This window comes from Coturnix japonica, chromosome 13 (genome assembly GCF_054131305.1).
Source record: "Coturnix japonica strain WE chromosome 13, WE-NBRP24, whole genome shotgun sequence".
NCBI lineage: Eukaryota > Metazoa > Chordata > Aves > Galliformes > Phasianidae > Coturnix > Coturnix japonica.
Window position 1 is genome coordinate 16,225,110 of NC_140675.1, and position 19,072 is coordinate 16,244,181.

The 19,072-nt window shown below is 44.4% G+C and overlaps 1 protein-coding gene across 2 annotated transcripts in view; it reads left to right on the plus strand.

Annotated features, from left to right (window-relative positions):
* The first annotated feature begins 1,540 nt into the window (after positions 1 to 1,540).
* Positions 1,541 to 19,072, plus strand: part of CYTH3 (cytohesin 3) — a 42,644-nt gene continuing 25,112 nt past the window's right edge. Inside the window, exon 1 of one of the 2 annotated variants that reach the window (XM_015877044.3) lies at positions 1,541 to 1,704. In XM_015877044.3, coding sequence (XP_015732530.2) covers positions 1,677 to 1,704 — 28 coding nt within the window. In that variant the 5' untranslated portion in view covers positions 1,541 to 1,676. Of the gene's footprint in view, positions 1,705 to 8,652; positions 8,975 to 19,072 lie in introns of those variants that run through there. The other variant, XM_085514185.1, reaches the window with a different exon arrangement.

Below are 19,072 nucleotides of genomic sequence, written 5' to 3' on the forward strand. Positions count from 1 at the left end.
CTCTTTTCTTCTATTAGTGACGGCTTCTGCTTTGCAGTAGATCTTTTCTTGTACCAAAAGTTATACAGAAATATTGAACAAGAAACGGCTGCTAATTGAAAATGAAATGCTAAATGAAAGCAAGAAAATGGAGTATATCTTATGTGACTGCATGAAAAACCACAGATTTAATGAAAACATTCTGTGATGAAACAAAACACCAGGATTCTCCTCGTGAACCAGATTCCCTTCGGATGTAAATTAACAGTTTGCTCAGTGGGCAGTAAATATTCGGAGCTCACTGTCAGCTCATCTGCATTCAAGCTGATTTTGAAGTCATCTTTAATTGCACTTTACACAGTCCAAAAACCCTTCTCTTACCAAGGCCGTGCTGTTTTATGTAATCACCTCCTTTTCATACGGTGATTAAACCTACAGGAAAGCGTAGGAGCATTTTAGGGGTTGTGATGTTGATGATTTCTCGCCGAGGGACACCTGATCACCACAGCAGCTGTCAGAACCAACGCAGCAGTGCCAGGAGGTGAGCACTGCAGACAGCCCCCACTGCACACACTGCGCCGTGCCAGCCTGAGACAGGAAAATGAAAACCCCGATACCTTCCTGTTGGCTGACCCCGTCCTCCCCACGTTTCCTTTCTGAATAAAATTTTAACACTAAAAGGTTTTAAAAAATAATGCGGGGTGGTTCCTGGGAAGGAAGGAAGAGTGGTTGGTGCCAGAGCTCTGCTCTTACCTTTTGGCCAACTGCAGCGGTGTCACACCGCTGTCGTAGTGAGGACTTAAGAAATCCCACAAGAATTTCAAGTCCCATGACCGTAAGCAGCCTAATTCTCTTCCTTACCAGTTCAGGCATTGCACATTAATGCAAAATCCTGTGCTGTGTACGAGGAGCTCCCATTTACACACAGCACTTCACAGCCACTGCGGGAACAGCACCCAGCAGCTCTCAGCACCCGACCCAAGAACCAGGGCAAGCAAGGCTGCAAAGAAAATAAACACTGCGAGGCTCCTTTTTGGACACTCAGCACCACAGAATATTCGAGTTCGAAGGGACCCATAAGAACCATCGAGTCCGACTCCTGGCTCCGCACAGGAACCACCCAGCTCAGCCTGCACGTCTATTTCCACCCACTCCGTCCCCCTCACAACAAGGCACCAGCCCAGCTCTGGTCCCGCACCCTGCGGCCATTCCCGGCTCTTTTCCCTCCCGGACACCTTCTCAGTCCCGGCTCCCCCACCGCCTCACTCCGGCAGCTGCGGGCGGGCCCGGCTCCTCCACACGGAGCTCCTGTGGGGCACTGAGCGCTGCCAGCCCGCGCCGGGAGCCCCAGGAAGCAGCGGGCGGCACGAAGCTCCGCTCGAGGCACGAACGGACACTGAGGGAGGAAGCAGCGCGGCCACGAGCGGCGACATCGCAGCGGCGGCAGCAGCAGCAGCTCGGATCCGGCCCGGCCCGGCCTCCCCCCGCCCCTCCGCGGTCACATGAGAGGGGCGGGCGGTTGGGCCGAGGCGGCAGCTGCTGCCCGGGCTGAGGAGGCGCTGGGTGAGGAGAGACGGGCCGGGGAGCGGGGCGGGAGTGCGCAGCGGCGGCGGAGCAGGAAGAGAGCGGCGGGAGGAGCGAGTGCGGGGCCTCCCTGAGCCGCGGCCGTCGCGGAGCGCTCCGTGTGCGGCCCCAACATGGACGAAGAGGGCGGCGGAGGAGGCGGTGAGTGGCGGAGGGCCGCGGTCCCGCACCTGGCCGCTGTGCCGGGGCAGCGCTCGATCGCGGCCGGCGTGTCCGGGCCGGGGCTGTGGAGCGCGGCTGAGGCCGGAACGTGCACCGTGTGCCGCGCCCTTCTGGCTCTTTTCTTTCCGTGCTCCGTGTGCCTCGTCCTGCCCGGCTCCTCGTCCTGCCCGGCTCCTCGTCCTGCCCGGCTCCTCCCGAGCGCGGGGGCAGTGCCGGTGTCTTTGGTCCCCATGGGGCTCCTGGGCCGGGCGGGCCGCAGCTCGGGGCGGTTGGAGGCTGCGGGGCCCCGTCCGACCGCGCGGTGACAGCCCCGAGTTGGCTCCGCTCCCGCCCGGAGACATCGCGGCGATGCCCGGACGCAGCTGCGCGTCCGCTGGGGAGGAGGGAGAGCAAAGTGTGTGTGTGGTGTTTGTGCGAGCGGTGAAAAGAAGAATTATGTTCTGCGAGGGCTTCTGTTTGTGTGTCATCCTAATGGAGGCTCGGTGATAATCCCGGAGTGGTTCATCCAGTTTAAACAAGGCGAACCGTTCCTAAAGGCAGCGATGCTAATGTTCCCAAGCGGCACTTTTAGCAGATCGGGGCTTGCATCTTAGGGGAGCTTTTAATCTTTAATCTTTGGGAGGCTGCAGACTGTCCCGGCTGCGAGGACGGCGGGTTTGCAGCCTGTTTTCATCGTGTCGTTTCCAATGTGCTTTGTGTGTAAGGCTCCCTTCCCTCCGCAGGATCCCTCCGGTGTGTGTGGGGGCTCCGTGCTCAGTGGCTGCAGGGCTGCCCTACAGCAGGGATGGCTCCGAAGCGTCAAACGCGCTGTGTCTGAGGGTATCGCTTGTTTCTAAATAGATCAAATAATGGCTGAGGCTCGTATGATTAATAGTTACTCGGTGATTGCTAATTTTAAGTGTAATTGCCCAGAACTCGGAAATCAGGTGGGTGTGGTGTTTGTTTTGACAACTTGGGAAAGAAAAAGGCCATGATGAATCAGAGGAATAACTCTTGTGGGAGCGTGGCCATTTCTCAGCTCTCGCCTGGCTCGTCGGTGTTCAGTTTAACTCTTTAGCAAAGAAAATGAAGAACAAATCGAGCCAGTCCTTCTTTAAAAATTGTCATTGGGAGCAACCGAACACTGGAACTGTTCAGAAGATTCACTGAACTTGACATGTGTTATTTTCACAGTGTTATGGGCTTGTATCTGTAGGAGAGGGAGAAGGAGGTGCTGCTGTTGGCACTGGCCCTGTGTGTCGTGTTGTAGTTCTGCCGTGCCAGGCTGGCTGGAAGCTGGACCTCCTGCTGAATCAGTCTGTGAGTGTTTCAAAGCTGGATTTTCTCAGGAAGAAAAGCCCCCAGAGCCTGGAAGGAGGCAGCCCGTCCTGCAGTCCATTCTGGGGAGGAAGAAGGCAGATTTAATATAGAATGAATTTTAATTGTGTACCACACTAATAAACGTGTAACTTCCTTCTAATATCCCTCCCTATTTGGCTTAATAGTAAAACAATTGCAGGCTAATAAGATGTTCATTTTTTCCTGCCTGTATTTGATGGTTGACGTTACCCTCTTGTGAGCATTGAACTCTTTTCCTGCCTCGAGATCCTATCTGACTGTTCCTTATGGAGCGCAGTCAGTTTGGAACGCCAGAATTAATTAGATCATTTCCAGCTAATGCATTGTTGTTTTGAATTAAGTCTCCCCCCCCTCCCCTTCTTTTTGCACAATGGAAAGCATGTGGGAAGTGTTGATTTGACAGCCAATTTCAGAGTGCCTCGGTGCTACCGAGCCGTGATGCTCAGGGGCTGCCAGGGGTGCTCAGCAGGGCTGGGACCTTTGTAGGATGTCTGCAGTGCTCCAGAAATTCTCCTGATGAAGTGGCCAACTGGTGCAGCTGAGCTGATGGGTGAGCTCAGGTCCTGCAGGTAGGGCAATTATTTGAGGACTGCGCCGAATCATCCTAATTAGAGGCTTGATCTAGATAAGCATCTAAATATCTAGGGCACTGAACTGTGATTCAGAAGGTAAATGCAGTTCCCAGTTCAGCTTTGCCTGCTGCCCTGCTCCTCAGTTTCATTTGCATCTGACGCTTCAGTTCCTTCATCTGACAAATGGGGTCAGCTATTTTGCCGTCGCTTGTGAAAGCTGTGAATAAAAGCAGAGCTGTGTAAAGTCAGGATTATTTTAGAAACGCTTGACGGAAGAGCGGTGTTAATTACGGGAATTGTTCTGGATGTTTTCTCTCCTCTGTGGAGTCCAAATGGGGGCACGCGTTTATTTTGTACGAGCCACTTACACACAAACCTCCCGTTGCTCTCAGTGGAGGCTGTGTGCATGGATTATTGATGCGATATGATCCGCGTCAGTTGGTGTTCATCTCAGCCTCCTTTTGTGCTCTGATTAAAATATCTCTGTGGTTCACTTCATCCAGGAAGTCTCTCCCCCTCCCTCTCCTCGCTTGGTTTAAGATCACGCATTCTGTGATCTCAGCAAGGCTTTTCTTACATACTCGCTGTTGTTCTGCAGTGGTGGTACTGCTGAATTGGGGTCTTCACACTGAATGTTGCAGCAGGTGTGCAGAAGGAAGGCTGGAATAGTGCTCCTCTTTGTTCCGCTGAACTCGAGTTGTGCAGTTGCTTCCTAGTCTCCAGATCCAGCTCAGTGCCATTCCACATGGAAAAGCCAATGGGATCGAGCACTGAGTGACTTCTGTGTGCCATGTTTGTTGTGAGCTCTCATAGGGAGTGCTGAAAGCTTAAAATCTTGCTTCTCCTCAGTAAATACACCAAGTTCTAGCACTGGCTGTGGCAGGGAGGTTTCTCTGCTCCTGCCAAAGCTGTTTGTTTCCAAATGTTGAAGATTTCCTTGGGGTTGGAGAGCAGTTCAGCTGCCAGCCTGTTGTTGGCCATGCTCAGCAGTGTTGGTGCCATTTAGCACGTGGGTTTCTGGTATGGAGGCAGGTCATGAGGAGTTGGACCAAAGGACCAGATCATCTTGCAGAGGACTCAGAAGAACAGATTTGCTGCCAAACCAAATTTAGCAAGATGACTTCTGTTTTTCTGCGTGGCAAAGCAGTTATCTGCTCATAGGTAAAAGCTGTTAAATGTAATTAAAAAGAAAGACACCTCTCCCCCAATTTCTCCATAGGAAGTAGTTTTAAAATTATCTGTATGTATCAGCGACCTCTGGATTGTAGTGTCTTTCAAAGGCAGATATTAAAGATAGAGGAGTTCATGTGACCTGCTTGTGATTGCAGACGTTTGCTCTGCATTCAAGACAGAATTTGCATGTTTTGTTTAAAATCAAAGAAACTCACAAAATAAGAAATATATTTAATAAAGAAGGTTATTATAATAAGTTGTCCCAAAAGTTCTCTGGAGTTTCCAGTAATGCTGAGGAAGCGCTAAGAACAAAAAAAATGCACCTGAATATTGGACTAACCTCCCCTTGTGCTTCTAGGAAGAGAAATAGTAGCACGTTCAGACATACAACCCAAAATGAAGCAACACAGATGTGTCCTGCTGGCCAGCAGGGCTTCAAACTAAGGCTCTTTTTACAAAAGAAATACTTTTCCATGCTCAACTTACCTCAATTTACACAGATTACATGTTTGCTCACCCAGGTCTTCAGTTTTATCCCCAAATACATTAGTATTAGTAATTACACTGTAAATATGAGTTATTTTTGTGGTATCAGAAAATAGACTTCTTAATTGCAATAGCATGTTAAGGTTTTTCTTAGCCTAACATTCAATCTTCGTGGCTGTGGCTTAGAAGAAAGCATTACATTTTTGCTAATAAATTTCTGGAGATTGCCAGACTCGATGAACGGTTGAATAATGGGATTTGGTGGCTGGTGCACAGCAGCGTAATCAGGGCACGGGTTTTAGTGAAGCAGTGTGCCTCTAACACAGCATCTGTGGATTATTACATCTAGGAAAAAACCCTGTAGGGTTTACTTGGAGGAACAGAGAGTTCTTTGCAGAGCATGGTGTGGGAATCACAGCCATAGCCGTTGTGAAAGTGGCTTTCCCACGTGCAGCTGTTACGAAATGGATATTGCAGTCTTGTAATATTGGTGGAGCGTAAGAGCCTTTACCAGGTGAGGGGCTGCGTGTCTCAAGGCAGCTCAGTGCTTTCCAGGAGACGTCCTGCAGTTCGCATCAAGTTTCTCGGTCTGATCCCCTTCTTTCTTTATAGAATTTTCAATGCTTTCTTAAGGGGAGGTGGATGAAATACAGTGTGGCTTTCCTCCAGTTCCTTCTGCTTGCCATCCTTTCCACCTATAAGTCTCTCCCTTGCTGGCACAGCTTTTAGCTCTTGATTAAAAGCTGTAAGCCATTCTGCTTATACTGTAGCTCCATCTTATCCACTGCTATCTTTTGCTCACTTTCTTTCCTCCCCAAGCAAACTTGCTTTTCTCTCTTTCTTTTTACACCCTGTCTTTGGCCGCAGTTGCTTGTTGAACTACAGCCTCGTCTCCTTTTCACATTGGAGGTCATTGAATGAGCTGCTTGCAGTCACTGTCTGAAGAGCATCTCCTCCAGGTTCATCCTAGGTCCTTTCCACACTTGTCCTGACCCCTCGTGCTTGGAACATTCCCTTCCTTGTTGTCCCTCCAGCTGCCTCTAGTCCTGTTTACTATCCTCTTCTTTGAAATCTTGCTCTTTCTTGGCTTCTTTCTCTGTTGGCCCCTCACTCCCCTCCTGTCTTGTTAATCCCTTTTTCATATGGAAGATGATCTTTCTGCTTCCAACTTCTTGCTAAGATTTGCAGGGCTCTGTGCTTGCCTTAATGCTCTCTTCTTCACTACATCTTCATGTGGACAATCGAATTTGCAAATAAAAATTGAACAATCATGTTTGAAGTGATGACTCACAGCATATACTGCCTCCTCTGGTTCCACTGCCATCTGTCCCAGCTGAAATGTTGGCCTGTTTGACATCTTAAGATTGCATAATTGTCATATTAATTTTAACAGCTCTAGAACAGAGCTATGGCCTTTCTTGGTGCCTGTGGATGCACAATGATGTCGCCAGTGGTTATTGACGAGGAAATAAATCAGGTGTTTTAATTTACCCTTTCCTAAAGAGCAGTCTGTAGAAAGCTTGTACAAAACTGGCATTAAAAGGGAAACGCAAAACCTTTTGAAGACTTTTGCAATCTAAAACTTAAGAAATAAGTTGTATTTTTCTATGCAGTATCCATTTTATTGTTTGAATGCCCGTGTAGATTTAATCTGATCGTGGGTTCACGTGCTGTCTGCAGGCTTCTATCTGGGGCTGTGCTACATGAAGGGTGCTGCTTTGTGACCATAAGGAACCTTTGCAAATTCTTTCTTCCTATTGAAGCTGAATCACTTTGTCATCTCATAGTTCAGAAGTGCTTAAGCATATGCTGAATGATTGCACTCATTTTAATGACGAGTTTAGACATAGTAACCATGGACTTCTTTCACCAGGGATAAAAAGAAGTAATTATCAGCCATTTTATTGGAAAAACGTGTCAGCTTGTAGAACTGCAGGACAGGAATCCCACGTTGGTGATGAACACGTGATATTTTACCTTAAGATTTATGGAAGTGAAGAAAAAATTCATGTGAACCGCCATCACTGGCATTTCTGAGCTCTTTGCTATGCATTCTTTTGGAGCAGTGTGTTCTATAGGAGAGGTATGTGACTTAAATAGTAAAAGTATATTTAATGATGCCATTTGTATAACTTTAGCATCTAGCAAATAGTTTGTAATTGCATATGACTTCCTTCTTTCAACTCCCAACAATTCCATGGGAAAACTTAGTATTGCAAATATTTTGGACAGCAGTATTTCCTTTTAGTGGGATAGACAGAGAAAATCCACTCGAAAACCATGTGTTCTGTGGTCCTCTGGGGTTTGCCTGAAGAAGGAAATGGCTTGACCTATTTGGTTGCTATGAAGTAAAAACATTCTTGTTCTTTTCTTTCTTTTTTTTTTAGTGAACATCTGTGTCACATTTATTTCATTACTTTCTGAGGTTTGTTATACCCATTATTTGGTAATGTGAAGTTTTATTTAAAGAAAGTAGTGAAGCTGAGCTGCTTCTACAGTTGTGCTGTAGTTCCAGTATCTGTTTACACATAGGTGCAGTGTAAGTGGGGAGCTTTTCCAGGTAAAGCTGATATGCAAGAAGGTGCACACAAATATTATCCAACATTGCCCAGGAAAACCCATCTCTGACCAAGTCAAACCTGACGGAGCTAATGGGAGGTGTAACACACTGGGTGCTTGTGGACCAGGAATCAGGTTCTTGTACAGGACGTGAAGTGCTGGCAATCCTTCATCTGTTTTTTTTAGCAGGTTGAGCTTCTCAGTGTGGGTTTACTAATAACCTTTTTCAGATGTTCTGATTATTATAAAATGGAATAGTTGCCTTATGCCAGGTGTGTGGAGGACTTGTGAAATTGATACTGTTATTTTGCAACCAAATGGAAACTGTACCAAGGATAGATTTTCCTGCAAGGCTATTAACTAATAATGCTTCCAACTGAATTTCGTAAGGAAGTTCTTCAGTTCAAAGTGAGAATTGTAGGTAAGTTCATTTTGAGAGTGTTGAGTCTGATCTCAGATCTGGCATTCCCTGTTAGATTGAGCTGCTCAGGTGGACTTTGGGAAGCTGCTGCTGTCCTTCCTATCAAAGGAGAAAAGTCACTTTAAAATCTTTTAGATGAGATACCTCTGGTTCCTTAGCAAAACAAGAAGGCTGTATGAAAACAATGGAACAGGCTGTGGAAGTGGTGCAGTGTCTCACAGGCTCTGCCTTGTCCTGTGGTGGTTCTGAGGTTTCTTGTCTCCAGTGACGAACCCTCCATCCCTTCCTTACAGAGCTGTGTGTCTGGCTCCCATCCCTGTGTGTTTATCTGGCTCGTAACACGATGTCCTGCAGCTGCTGGGAGTAGATCTGGTGTGGGGTGCGGGAGCGACTCAGCAGCAGCTGTGGGAATCGCTGTTGGTGCGCACCAGTTCTCATGAAGCTCAGAACATCTTCCCTTTGGTTAAACTGCGTTGGAATGGAGCGATATGCTGGATGTGCTTTGGCAAAAGGAGTAGATGGGTGGAAAGGACACGGATCTATCTCTGCTGCTTGATCTGCTTTCCTCACAAGCACAGAAAGGCTGAAAAAGAACTGGAGTGTGCAAGCAAGGAAACGGCCTCTTGTTTTCTGTCAGGACTGTGAGATGTTGTCGTTTAATGAGTCACCTGCATGTTTTTATACAACCGCATCTTTAATTGTAAGTGCGACTTCCACCATGCAGCTGTGTTCTGTGCTGTCACATTCAGGGTACAGAATACCTTTCAGCTTGTTTGCTTGCTCATTTCCGAGTTTTCAGAAGCTTGTATTTGCTGTTAGATTTTCACTTTGGTGCACTGTAAATATCATGGTCCTTAATGAGATCTTTGTTCAGCTCACAGGCAGTGTTGTCTGTACGGTCAGATGCTGACAGCAGTGGGTCCCGCTGCCCCACAATGCATGCTGCAAGAGGGGGAGTTGGCAAAAGGGGCATTTATAAGCACATTGCTGATGGCAAAATAAGGGCTTATTGTTGCTGGAAGGAGTATTTTTTTTTTCCCTTATATTCAGTAATCAGATTCCGAGTCCCTTTTTGCTTTTTTTCCTTCTTACTCGTTTAAGTGTGGACTAATGAACTTCCTGCCTCGGCATTCAAATCGACCCGAGAGGAATTTTCCCACCAGGCTGCGTGCTCCTCTGAGCACTATTCTGACCACTTGCAAATCCCATTTTTGAATTTGTAAATCTGCTGCATGTTTTTGTGGCTGTATCTCCTGCCTGGGCAGCTGGGGGCTGTGGAGGAAGGTTTTCCCAAGCAACTGAGCTAAGCCAAGTGCCAGCAAGAAGAGGTGATGGCTCTGGAGTGGAGGAACCTGGCAAATTGAGTGTGTCCTCTGACCCTCAAATCCTATCCAGTGCAGGGAAGGGGCTTGGTGCTCTATAGGGCTGTTCTGAGTCCTTGAGAAGTCCGTGTAGATCTGACTCCTTTCTTCTAAGTGTGAGATGCTCAGCTGCTCAGGATTGCCTGTGCAGGAGCTACAGTGTATGAGCCATGCTGTCTGATGGTTCCTTGTAGTAGATCTGTGCAGTTTATTGATTCGGGTAGGTAAATCTGTCTATTGTTTTGAGATTCTCCCTTTTTCCCTTCAAGTTTTGGTTATTTATTTCCTTCAAACTGCAAGGATTCTGCTTGGAGCCCCCCAAACCAAGCACTTGATATTCACCTATACATCTTCAGGAGCCCAAAGTAAACCTCAGCGTAGCCTTGTGTTTTGTAACCTCACTGCTGACACTGGAAGAAGCTCTCCTTGCATGTGGTATCTGCCGTGTCACACGTTAGCAGGTAGTTTGTGTTATGGAGGTGTATGTTTATAGTCTCAGAAGTAATTATTTTATAGAACTTATTTTGCCCGCTCTTCTGCAGGTTGATTTTGACCTATTGTCCCACCTTTTGGTTTCTCTGATGTTATGTACCTGCAGTATTACAGTGCAGAATGCAGCCCTGATGTAGGGGGAATAATGGTGTGCTTCTTTCTTACCATCTCTTGTCCTGGTGCTGCTACTCCTGAGTTGCAGTTTCTATACAAACTGCTGCTTACCTGCAATTTGCAGTTGGTAGTTAGGGTCAGTCAGAGCTAAAGTTTAAAGAAACAACTGCTGTGTGTGTGAGAACTGTTGCAGTCACAGAAGGGAGAGCATAAAGGCTTTCCATACCTGCCTGGTTTGCTGATGGGTCACGTAGTTGGTGCTGGTTTGTTCTGAAGTTTGGAAGCCCTTAACCAGGTGTTAAGCCAGTCTCCTTTCTGTGACATGAGGTCTGTTTGTGACATTGCATTTCGCTGGAGGTCCTTTAGTAAGGACAGATAAATACAGCATATGGAGTTGATTTGTTACTTTCTTTTTTTTTCTGTAGGAAGTGCATTTTTGTGCATTAAACAGCAACTCTATTTCTTAACTGTTTTGGAGGAGGCTCCCCACAGCAACGGAGCATTCGGGGCTTTTTTATTTGGTTAAAGCTCTTTATTCTCATTTTGTGATATATGTTTGGAAGGACTGCAGTGTTTGCTCTTGGTTTTGTACCAATAAATGACATAATTTCATGTGAATGTTTTAAAAGATTAGATGATATTATAAGGGCAAGCTTAAGCCCTTCCGCTGTGAATTCACTGGTAGCCTAAGCAGAGAGAGTACACCTTATGTCCCTGTTCTTGGTGTTCTTTTGTATCTCCTACCTACCTTGGGAGCCTGCAAAAGTAACTTGTATCGTAAAGGGGAAAGGTTGGGTGAAATTAGTAATCCAAATTAAATACAAATAATACTCTGAAGTTTATGGAGCCTGTGGGTGGGTGGACTTGGCAGATACAGCCATTGTGGTATGTTAGACTTGAAAGACCATCTGGAGATGATTATTTTCTGGTATTTTGTAGTAGAGGTTTTTGAAGAAAGATTTATTTGAATTTATTATTATTTTTTTTTAGAGAAGGGGTGAAAACGGGGAGAAAAATTTCAGTTTGCATTAAGTAGTAAAATAGTTTGTTGTAGTAGCATATGGAAAAGTGATTTATTCAAAGTTGGGCTGCTAAAAGAAGTTTCCCTACTGTTTTCCTACTGGCTCTCTTGTTCTGTGAAGGCAGCCAGAGATCCAATGCAGCTGGGACTAATACAGGATCCAGCTGTAGCTTTTTTATTGTTGTTCAGATGTCCGGTGATGGTCAACTTGAAGTTATTGTGTGGAAATTCAGTAAAGGAAAAGGGTAGGGTGGGAAAAAAATGACTCTCCATAAAAATATTCCAGTAAAAGCAACAGGAACTAGGAGTATCCATTTCAGAACTCCGCCATAAATTGCATCCTGAAGTACTCAAACGCCTTCGGATTTTGCTGTAGACTTGAAGTCATCTAGGAGTCCTTCCTTTTATTATTATTATTTTTTTAAGAAATGGGCTTAGCTGAATGGTGTGGGAAGGTAGCCATGTTTTTAGACTATGGAAGAAGCTGATCGGTTTTAGCTGTAGCAAAGTTCTTTACTCTCTTAGAAGCATTGGTGCAACATAAAGTTCATTGAACTCTTCTGATTTTAATAATTTCCCTTATGCTGAGTTTTACCAGTTGTCTTCTTGCAGAGCTGAGGTGTTTGGGGATGGGAGGAGCCTCATGCATTTCTTCAGAGCTCACTTTACCTTCAATATATTTTGTGCTTCCAGCAGGTGATGGTTTGGATCCACATTAAACAACATGAGTGAGAAATACAGCAGGTATGCTGATGTAAGGATGGCCAAAACAAGGCACACTTCGTACTTTCAAAACAACTTTTTTTTTTTCTTTGTTAAAAAGGTCACATCTCTCAGGTTTCCTTGTAATTGTAGCCAGCCTCCTGTTTGTTGAGACCAGTGATGCCAGCATAGAGCTGTGCTGTCTGTTGGGTCTCTGCCTGCTCTCCAGATCTCCATTCCACTCTAAATTTGCAGATGGAGTTCATCAAATGGCAACCTACACCACAGAGCTCTGTTACTGCTCGGCTGAGTCTTTAATTTTGAATGTATTTCCTCGATCACTTTGTAGTTCAGCTCGTCAGACTATTATGTTTGTTACAAATAATATACAGATAAGTCATACTTGATATGAAGAACCTGTTTGAAATAGTGTAAGTTACTTATAATAGTGATAGTGAGGAGAATTTTAAAACATAGCTACTGTCTGGAGCATAATCCTCTGAATTATTGGTGCATGGTATATGCTTTATTAATGCCTTTATTTTAATAAAAGCTGGTAATTTTGTTTTTCTTCTTGTAATGAAAAAAGCTTTGGGTTCAGCCTGTTGGCTTGTCAGACAGCCCGGTGCTTTTGTCCACTGTGCTCGAACATAACAACAACGTGTTTTCCTTCCTGAACTGGTAAGAGCTGATCTGTAACTTCAAAGTGGAAGTGAAATGCAGACAACACCGTATGTTTTAAAGGCAAATTACTTCTAAAAGCAAAACAAATCAGTTGTGATGTAGAAATCCCTGGGACGTCCATGCAGCTTTGTGAAATGGAGCAACCTGTGGAGTTCTTGAGTGTGCTTATCAGTGTCAGTGCTAAGAGTGAGGAGGTTTTGTTCCTGTGATAGGATTGCTGTGCTCCATGGGAAGAGGCAGTAATAGCTGATACTATTTGCATGGTGATGGAATTAATTTGCTATTGATGCATTTTGTAAACCTGCAGCCAATTAAAAAAATTATATATAGCTATTTGTTTCTTTTTAATTAAGAAAACAGTGACTTTCATTTTGCTGAACTATTGTACTGAGTGATATGTATTACATTGCTATGTTTGGACTTGCTTCCTGTCCCCTCTATTTTATCTAATTTTTGAATTCAAATTAAGACAAATAACTTGCTGCTTTTACTTGGTGCTCCAAGTTGTTTGCTTCCAAGCAGTACGTTGGGATCTTTACTCGTGAAAAGCCTAAAGGAATCATTTCAGTGTCGTTGTCTTCTGCAGCGTTGGTTGTATGCTGACTCTGCCTGTGCCAAGGGCCATTACATTTTTTTTTTACCCTAGTTGCTGTATTTTGCTTCATGATGCATTTGGGACAAGACTCAAAGTATTGGTGCCTAGAGATTGAAGTGTGCTCTGAGTTGGAGAAAGCAGCACAGTAACGTCTTGAGAGAGAGAGAACACTGCATCTTTAAATTGTTATGCATTGGTTTTTTTCTCTGGACTCCTGCAGATTTAGGAGATAAGATTTTCAGTGTGCTGGGTTAATATCAGAAGGTCCTTCTCACTTTTGAGATATGGTATGATAATTCTTTTCTATCAGAGCTTTTCACAACCTTGTTTTATGTTTTGAAGAAAGGATTTCATGCTGAACAAACATTAGCTCGGTAGCATCTTCCTGTGTTTGAATCGTGAACCTCAAATGAATCCCAAAGAAATCTGTTATAGTAGATGCTGAGTTTTAACACTGAATGTGTGCATGCAGTAAATCTCTTCAGCTAATCACTCTGCTTCCTTTCCCTCCCACCCCTTTGCAGCTGGAAGTTCATCAGCTTCTGCTGCTCTGTCTTTCTTCCTCTGGAGACTTTCTGGAACAGAGTGAGCAGTGGTGGCAGGGATGTACGAACAATGTGATGATTATGTTCTGCGGGTCTGTATAAGTTGTCTTTTTCCATTGCTATTAATTCTTATGCTATGTCATCTACTTCGCATGAACACGTTATGTGTGCTGTGCAAAGTTGCGTGCTGCAGTATCTAGTGAAAATGTGTGCAGCTCCATTCAATCAGTGGAAAATATTTTTAGATCGGAAGTGAGATCATAAGTTCTTCGCTAGGACAATGCAGGATGGCTAGACTTCCATTGATGGTTTGTAATTAATTGAGGTCTGTGATTCTTTGGCATATGAGGAGACGTTTTTTTAAAGCAGCTGCAGAACAAGTCAGGAAAAGCAGGTTCCATTAGAGGTGGCTGTGGGCATTCTATCAATTCTATCACAAGGGTTTACAACTGCTGAGACAAATGGAAGTGCCCTGTGTTTTCTGCCAGCCCGATTAAAACTTGTGTGTGAGCAATTTTTGTTGACCTTTCTTCTTGTAGGATTTAAGTGTAATCTTTCAAAACTGATTTCAGAATACTCAGATATACTGGCTGAGCTTCAGTGGCTTCAGCTGTGTGTGACCCGTGGGTGTCCTGGCTGCTCATCAAATAATTCAGCAAAGTCCGAGGTCCAGTCTGTCCTGACATTGTGGAGATGGTAGGACAGATGCTGTCGCTGAGGAATCTTTGTGAGATCACTTCAATATAGTTTTGGAGTAAACTGTGGGCTGTTTTGTGCTAGATGTTGCTGGGACTGGGTGACTGTTGGTGATGAAAATCTGTGCTTAATAATGCCACTATTGTTATTAATAACTTGGTGTGCAAAAAATACTTTAAACAGTGAAGGAGGCGTTCTGTTTGTGACTGCCTCTCACCGGGGTTTTTGTACCTGTGTCACAGTGTCCATTTGTGAATGATAGAAGAATCTCTAACCTGAATTAACAGGTTTTCTTAGTCCTTGTTCCATCAGCAGCACCCATAGAGTTGCAGACAAGTACCCTGTTGCTGCAGACTGCTTAGCAGAAGTTGGTATTTTTGATTGCTCTAAGGCGAATTTAGGATGATTGCAACTATGCTAACATAAGTCAGAGCATTTTCATCCTTACACAAAGTTTGTGTAATGAAAGCTTATGCCTGGTAGAGCATTGCCCTGAGGAGAGAGGGAGACTCTTTGGAAATGGGCTTAGCAGAGGCTATATATAACCACATTGTCTTATGGAACTGGTATCCACAGTTAGACACTGTAATTTGCTGTAGGTTTTACTAGTTTAGCAAAAAGTGGCATCTTTTATTGTTTTGCATCACATTGAGGGGTAACAACAAAAGTGTTTGGTCCCATTCAGTTGTTTTCCAGTCAAGACAAATGTTTGCTATTTGAGCATGGCAGGATGAAATGGAAATCTGAGTAAGAACGTTTATAAATAGGAGCTGAGCCGGTGGATTTGGAAGCAGGGTGAGGGGTGAACAGTATTTAGCTGCTTATGGCTTTCAAACCTTTCTCTCTTCAGTTTTAGGGCAAATGCTGACTGTTACGTGCTGTAAGTCTGAGACTGGAGAGTACTGAAAGTAAACTGCCCAGATCTTTGAAGTCATCGGTATACAAATTGTTTCTCGTTGAACACTAAGCTGAGGAAAAATGTTTAACTTTGTAAAGTACAAAAAAATACACATTCCAATTGTTTTTCATTGATCTCCAAAAGGAATGCAATGTTTTTTGTCAATATTAGGAAAAACAGCTTAGAAAGGGCAATGCACTATTTTGGCAGATCTGACTGAAACTGTTAGGAAATGTTTAAATAGGAGGAACGTATTTATTTGAATGAGTTTTTGCTCAGGGTGCCAGGGGGTCTGCTCAAAGTACAAAGGAAAAAGAACCAACCCACCACCTTTTTTTTGTAGCACAGAACTTACGCTTACACACACAAACACAAAGAGAACCCAAACAAACAACTCAACAAAAAACAACCAAGAAACAACCAAGAAACCTCAAATATGTGCTAAATATGTTTAATTTTGGAAGTATGGCGAGCCAGATTTGATATAAACTACTGATGGCCATTGCAAAGAATGGGAGAGCAAAGGTTTAACCTGACTGATGGGTGAGTGGACCCATCCAGCTAACTTCTTATCGGTGAGCCAGAGGGCAAGTTCTTTTGTATCTGGATTAGTGACCTGTCAAGCTGATCGTTTCACAGAGTGATGGCAGCCAACAGTTCACAGATGCTTAATATACTCTTGTCTGAGGAATCTGAAAATGCTTTCTGGTCTTAAACTAAGCCTTACTCTTCCTTCATTAGGAAATCTATGAATAAATTTCTGACCTCTTGTGGCCAACGGGCCTGTTGATGTCACAGTAAGATTCAAGCCAAGGATGACCAAGAAGTAAAGTATTATATGACCAACAGCGTGTGTTGCTCTGAGTACTGCAGCTCAGCAGTTTCCACTGAAGGTTTCAGGGTTGCTAATTTGGATGGGGCTGGAAGATCTTTGGTACTTTGCAGTGTCAGGCATCACGCTGTGCATGCTGGAATTTGTCTTCTCTTGGAGGAAAGTAAATGCTACTTAAGCAGAAGAGAGTAGTCCTTCCATGGCACACTGTAGTTGCCTTCTGGAGCTCTGGAGACTTTCTTTGGAGAATGGAGGCTGCTTTTGAATCCAACATTTGCTCTGCTTCCTGTAGCCTGCAACTGGCCTTGGAAAAACGAATAAATAGAAAGCTTTGCAATAAATACTGCTTCTGGAATCTGACTCTGGAGCCGTGTCAGGCAGAGCTGGGGGGAGGATGATTTTTTCCTTTTTTTTAATTGGATTTGTATGCTTTGGAAAGAGCCAGCAATCATAAGTAACTGACTAATGCTCTCCACTAATGAGTGAAGTACAGAGGGTGGCTCTTTTGATGCCAAGAGGAGATGTTACTGGAAAATTGTGACAGAAAGACTGGTTAAGCCCCAAATGTTTGCTGGGAACATAGTGGCTCTAATGAACTGTGCTTGAATATAGAGCAGAATTTGGAGGTATTGCTGGCTGGCGGCTGTAGGGCCTGGTTACTGGGACCCCACTGCAGCTGCTCAGTGACGTTCCTGTTGTTTTTCCATGCTGTGACTCCTAATGGATCTGACAGGAGTGTCTGATGCTGCTCGGTGTGTGTTTGCTTCTCAAGCCTTTTTCCAGGGTCTCTCCTAGGAAAAAGTGTAGGTGCAAGCCAGTCCGTGCTTCTTTCCCCTCAGTAACCAGGGGTGCTGTGGGAAACATGGCTGGATGCTAAGGGCAAAGCTGAAATGCATAGCTGCAAATTTTGTCTCTTCTTATAATATCCATGCAAAAGTTGAAAGGTTCAGTGTGTTCTTATTTACTCTTCCTTGCTCATCAGATGTTGGAATAGTCTCTGCTTTCAGAAGGAATTGTCCCATCCTTGGTCCAGGATGTTGGAGCTGGAAGCTGCCTAGGTTGGCAGTGAGACATCTGTGGTTAACCCAGTAGTTTGCAGCAGCTACTGGTTGGTGCGTGCCAGTGGAAGATGCTGAACTGCTGAGAATCTTCCCATACTGTGAATGTGGAGCTAAATCCCGTTCAGTGGTAGGAGTTCAGACAGTCTGGCTTCCCACAATATCTCACGTGTTTGACCTGGTTTCCATCAGTAGCTGGTGCCATTCACTCTCCCATGCTTGTCAGCTGCAGAGCATCATGTGCTTGACCATTCCTGTTCCCTTCAGGGAGAGTGACTTTGGTGGCTGGTGTCCTGGAGGTAGTCCAGTACTAACCATTTCCCTTTTGGCACCAAGAGAATGTAGGGTAACTCACAAAGATGGTTATTTGCTAATTTTCTGATATAGATTTGAATTACATTATTTTGTGTGCGTGTTGTACAGCGTAATAGTAATCTGCTGATGGCTTAATGAAAATCTGTTAAAGCCTCGCTCCCCTGAAGTTTTGTCATTGTGCAATTGCCCGGCATTCTTTAAAGTACGGTTAGCATTGCTTGTATGATTGGTTCAATCAGTAGTAAAATGTCAGAAATCACTCTTGGGATGATCCAGCCCCTTTCCATCTCCTTCTTTGTATAAGGCTAATAGTGTGCTGTGTGATAAAATACACTTTTATTGGACTAAATAATAGGTACCCCAAGTTAAAAGGCACCAAAAGGTTTATGCATCTTCTACAGCTTTAAGGATCTTATTCTTGGAAAGCTGTTCTCTGTCCATCTTCTAGTTTCAGAAATATCCTACTGTAAGCAAGGAAAGTCTGCTGATCGTTTGCTGCCCTTCCTTTGTGCTGTAATGAGTGAAGGACTTCAGTTAACAATGTGGTATCTTACATGTCACTTAGCAATGCATACTTGGCATGGCAGTCTGTTCCTTTCACTGCCTCAATAACAGGGAACTCTCACTCTGGAGTGCTGAAACATGAGCTATAATTATGACATTTGTTGTGACCTGGATTTTGCTGTGAAAGTCAACAGAAGAAATTTGGAATCTGCAGACTTTATAGAGACTCAATTTTCTGTTAACTCTTGATATAATGAAATATTATAAACAAACGTTTTCAAGTGCAGGCATCAGAGAAAATGCATTTGGTTTCAGCTGCAGCATTTAGTAACCATTTTTTCCCTAGTTTTGTGCATATGAGTGCTCCATAGGGAGTACAAATATTACTTGGTTATTCCAGAATTATCTGCGAATCTGTGCCTTGCAGCACATATACGTGGATGGGAAGGAGGAAGTGTTTTGATTCACGATGTTCTGCTGATTTGATGCAGTATAAAGGCTTGAGGCCTCGTAATTTTGGAGTGGTTGTATCATCTGTATGTATGCTGATGGCATTGCTACACAAAGCTGGTTCTGATCACCCTTCCCTATTATTCACTATGGGGAAAATAAATCAAATGCAATTATTTTGCTTAAAAGCTGAAGGCCAAGTAAAACTTTATGGTAGTATTTATGTAACAGTGTTCTGAAAATAGCAAGACAATGCAGGACTGATTTTTTTTGTTTTTTAATTTTAGTGCCTGGCACTGTGAAGTGTTAAATTTGGCCCATGTTGAAGCCCTGTTACTGTTTTCCCTTTTGAAAGAGGACTGGCACACCAGGAGGCTGTGCTGCTATTCAGCAGGACCTGGATAGAACAGAGAGTCAGACAGAGAGGAACCGGATGAGGTTCAGCAAGGGCAAGTTCAGGGTCTTGCACCTGGGGAGGGATAACTACATGCATCATTACAGGTTAGGGACTGACCTGCTGGGACGGCAGGT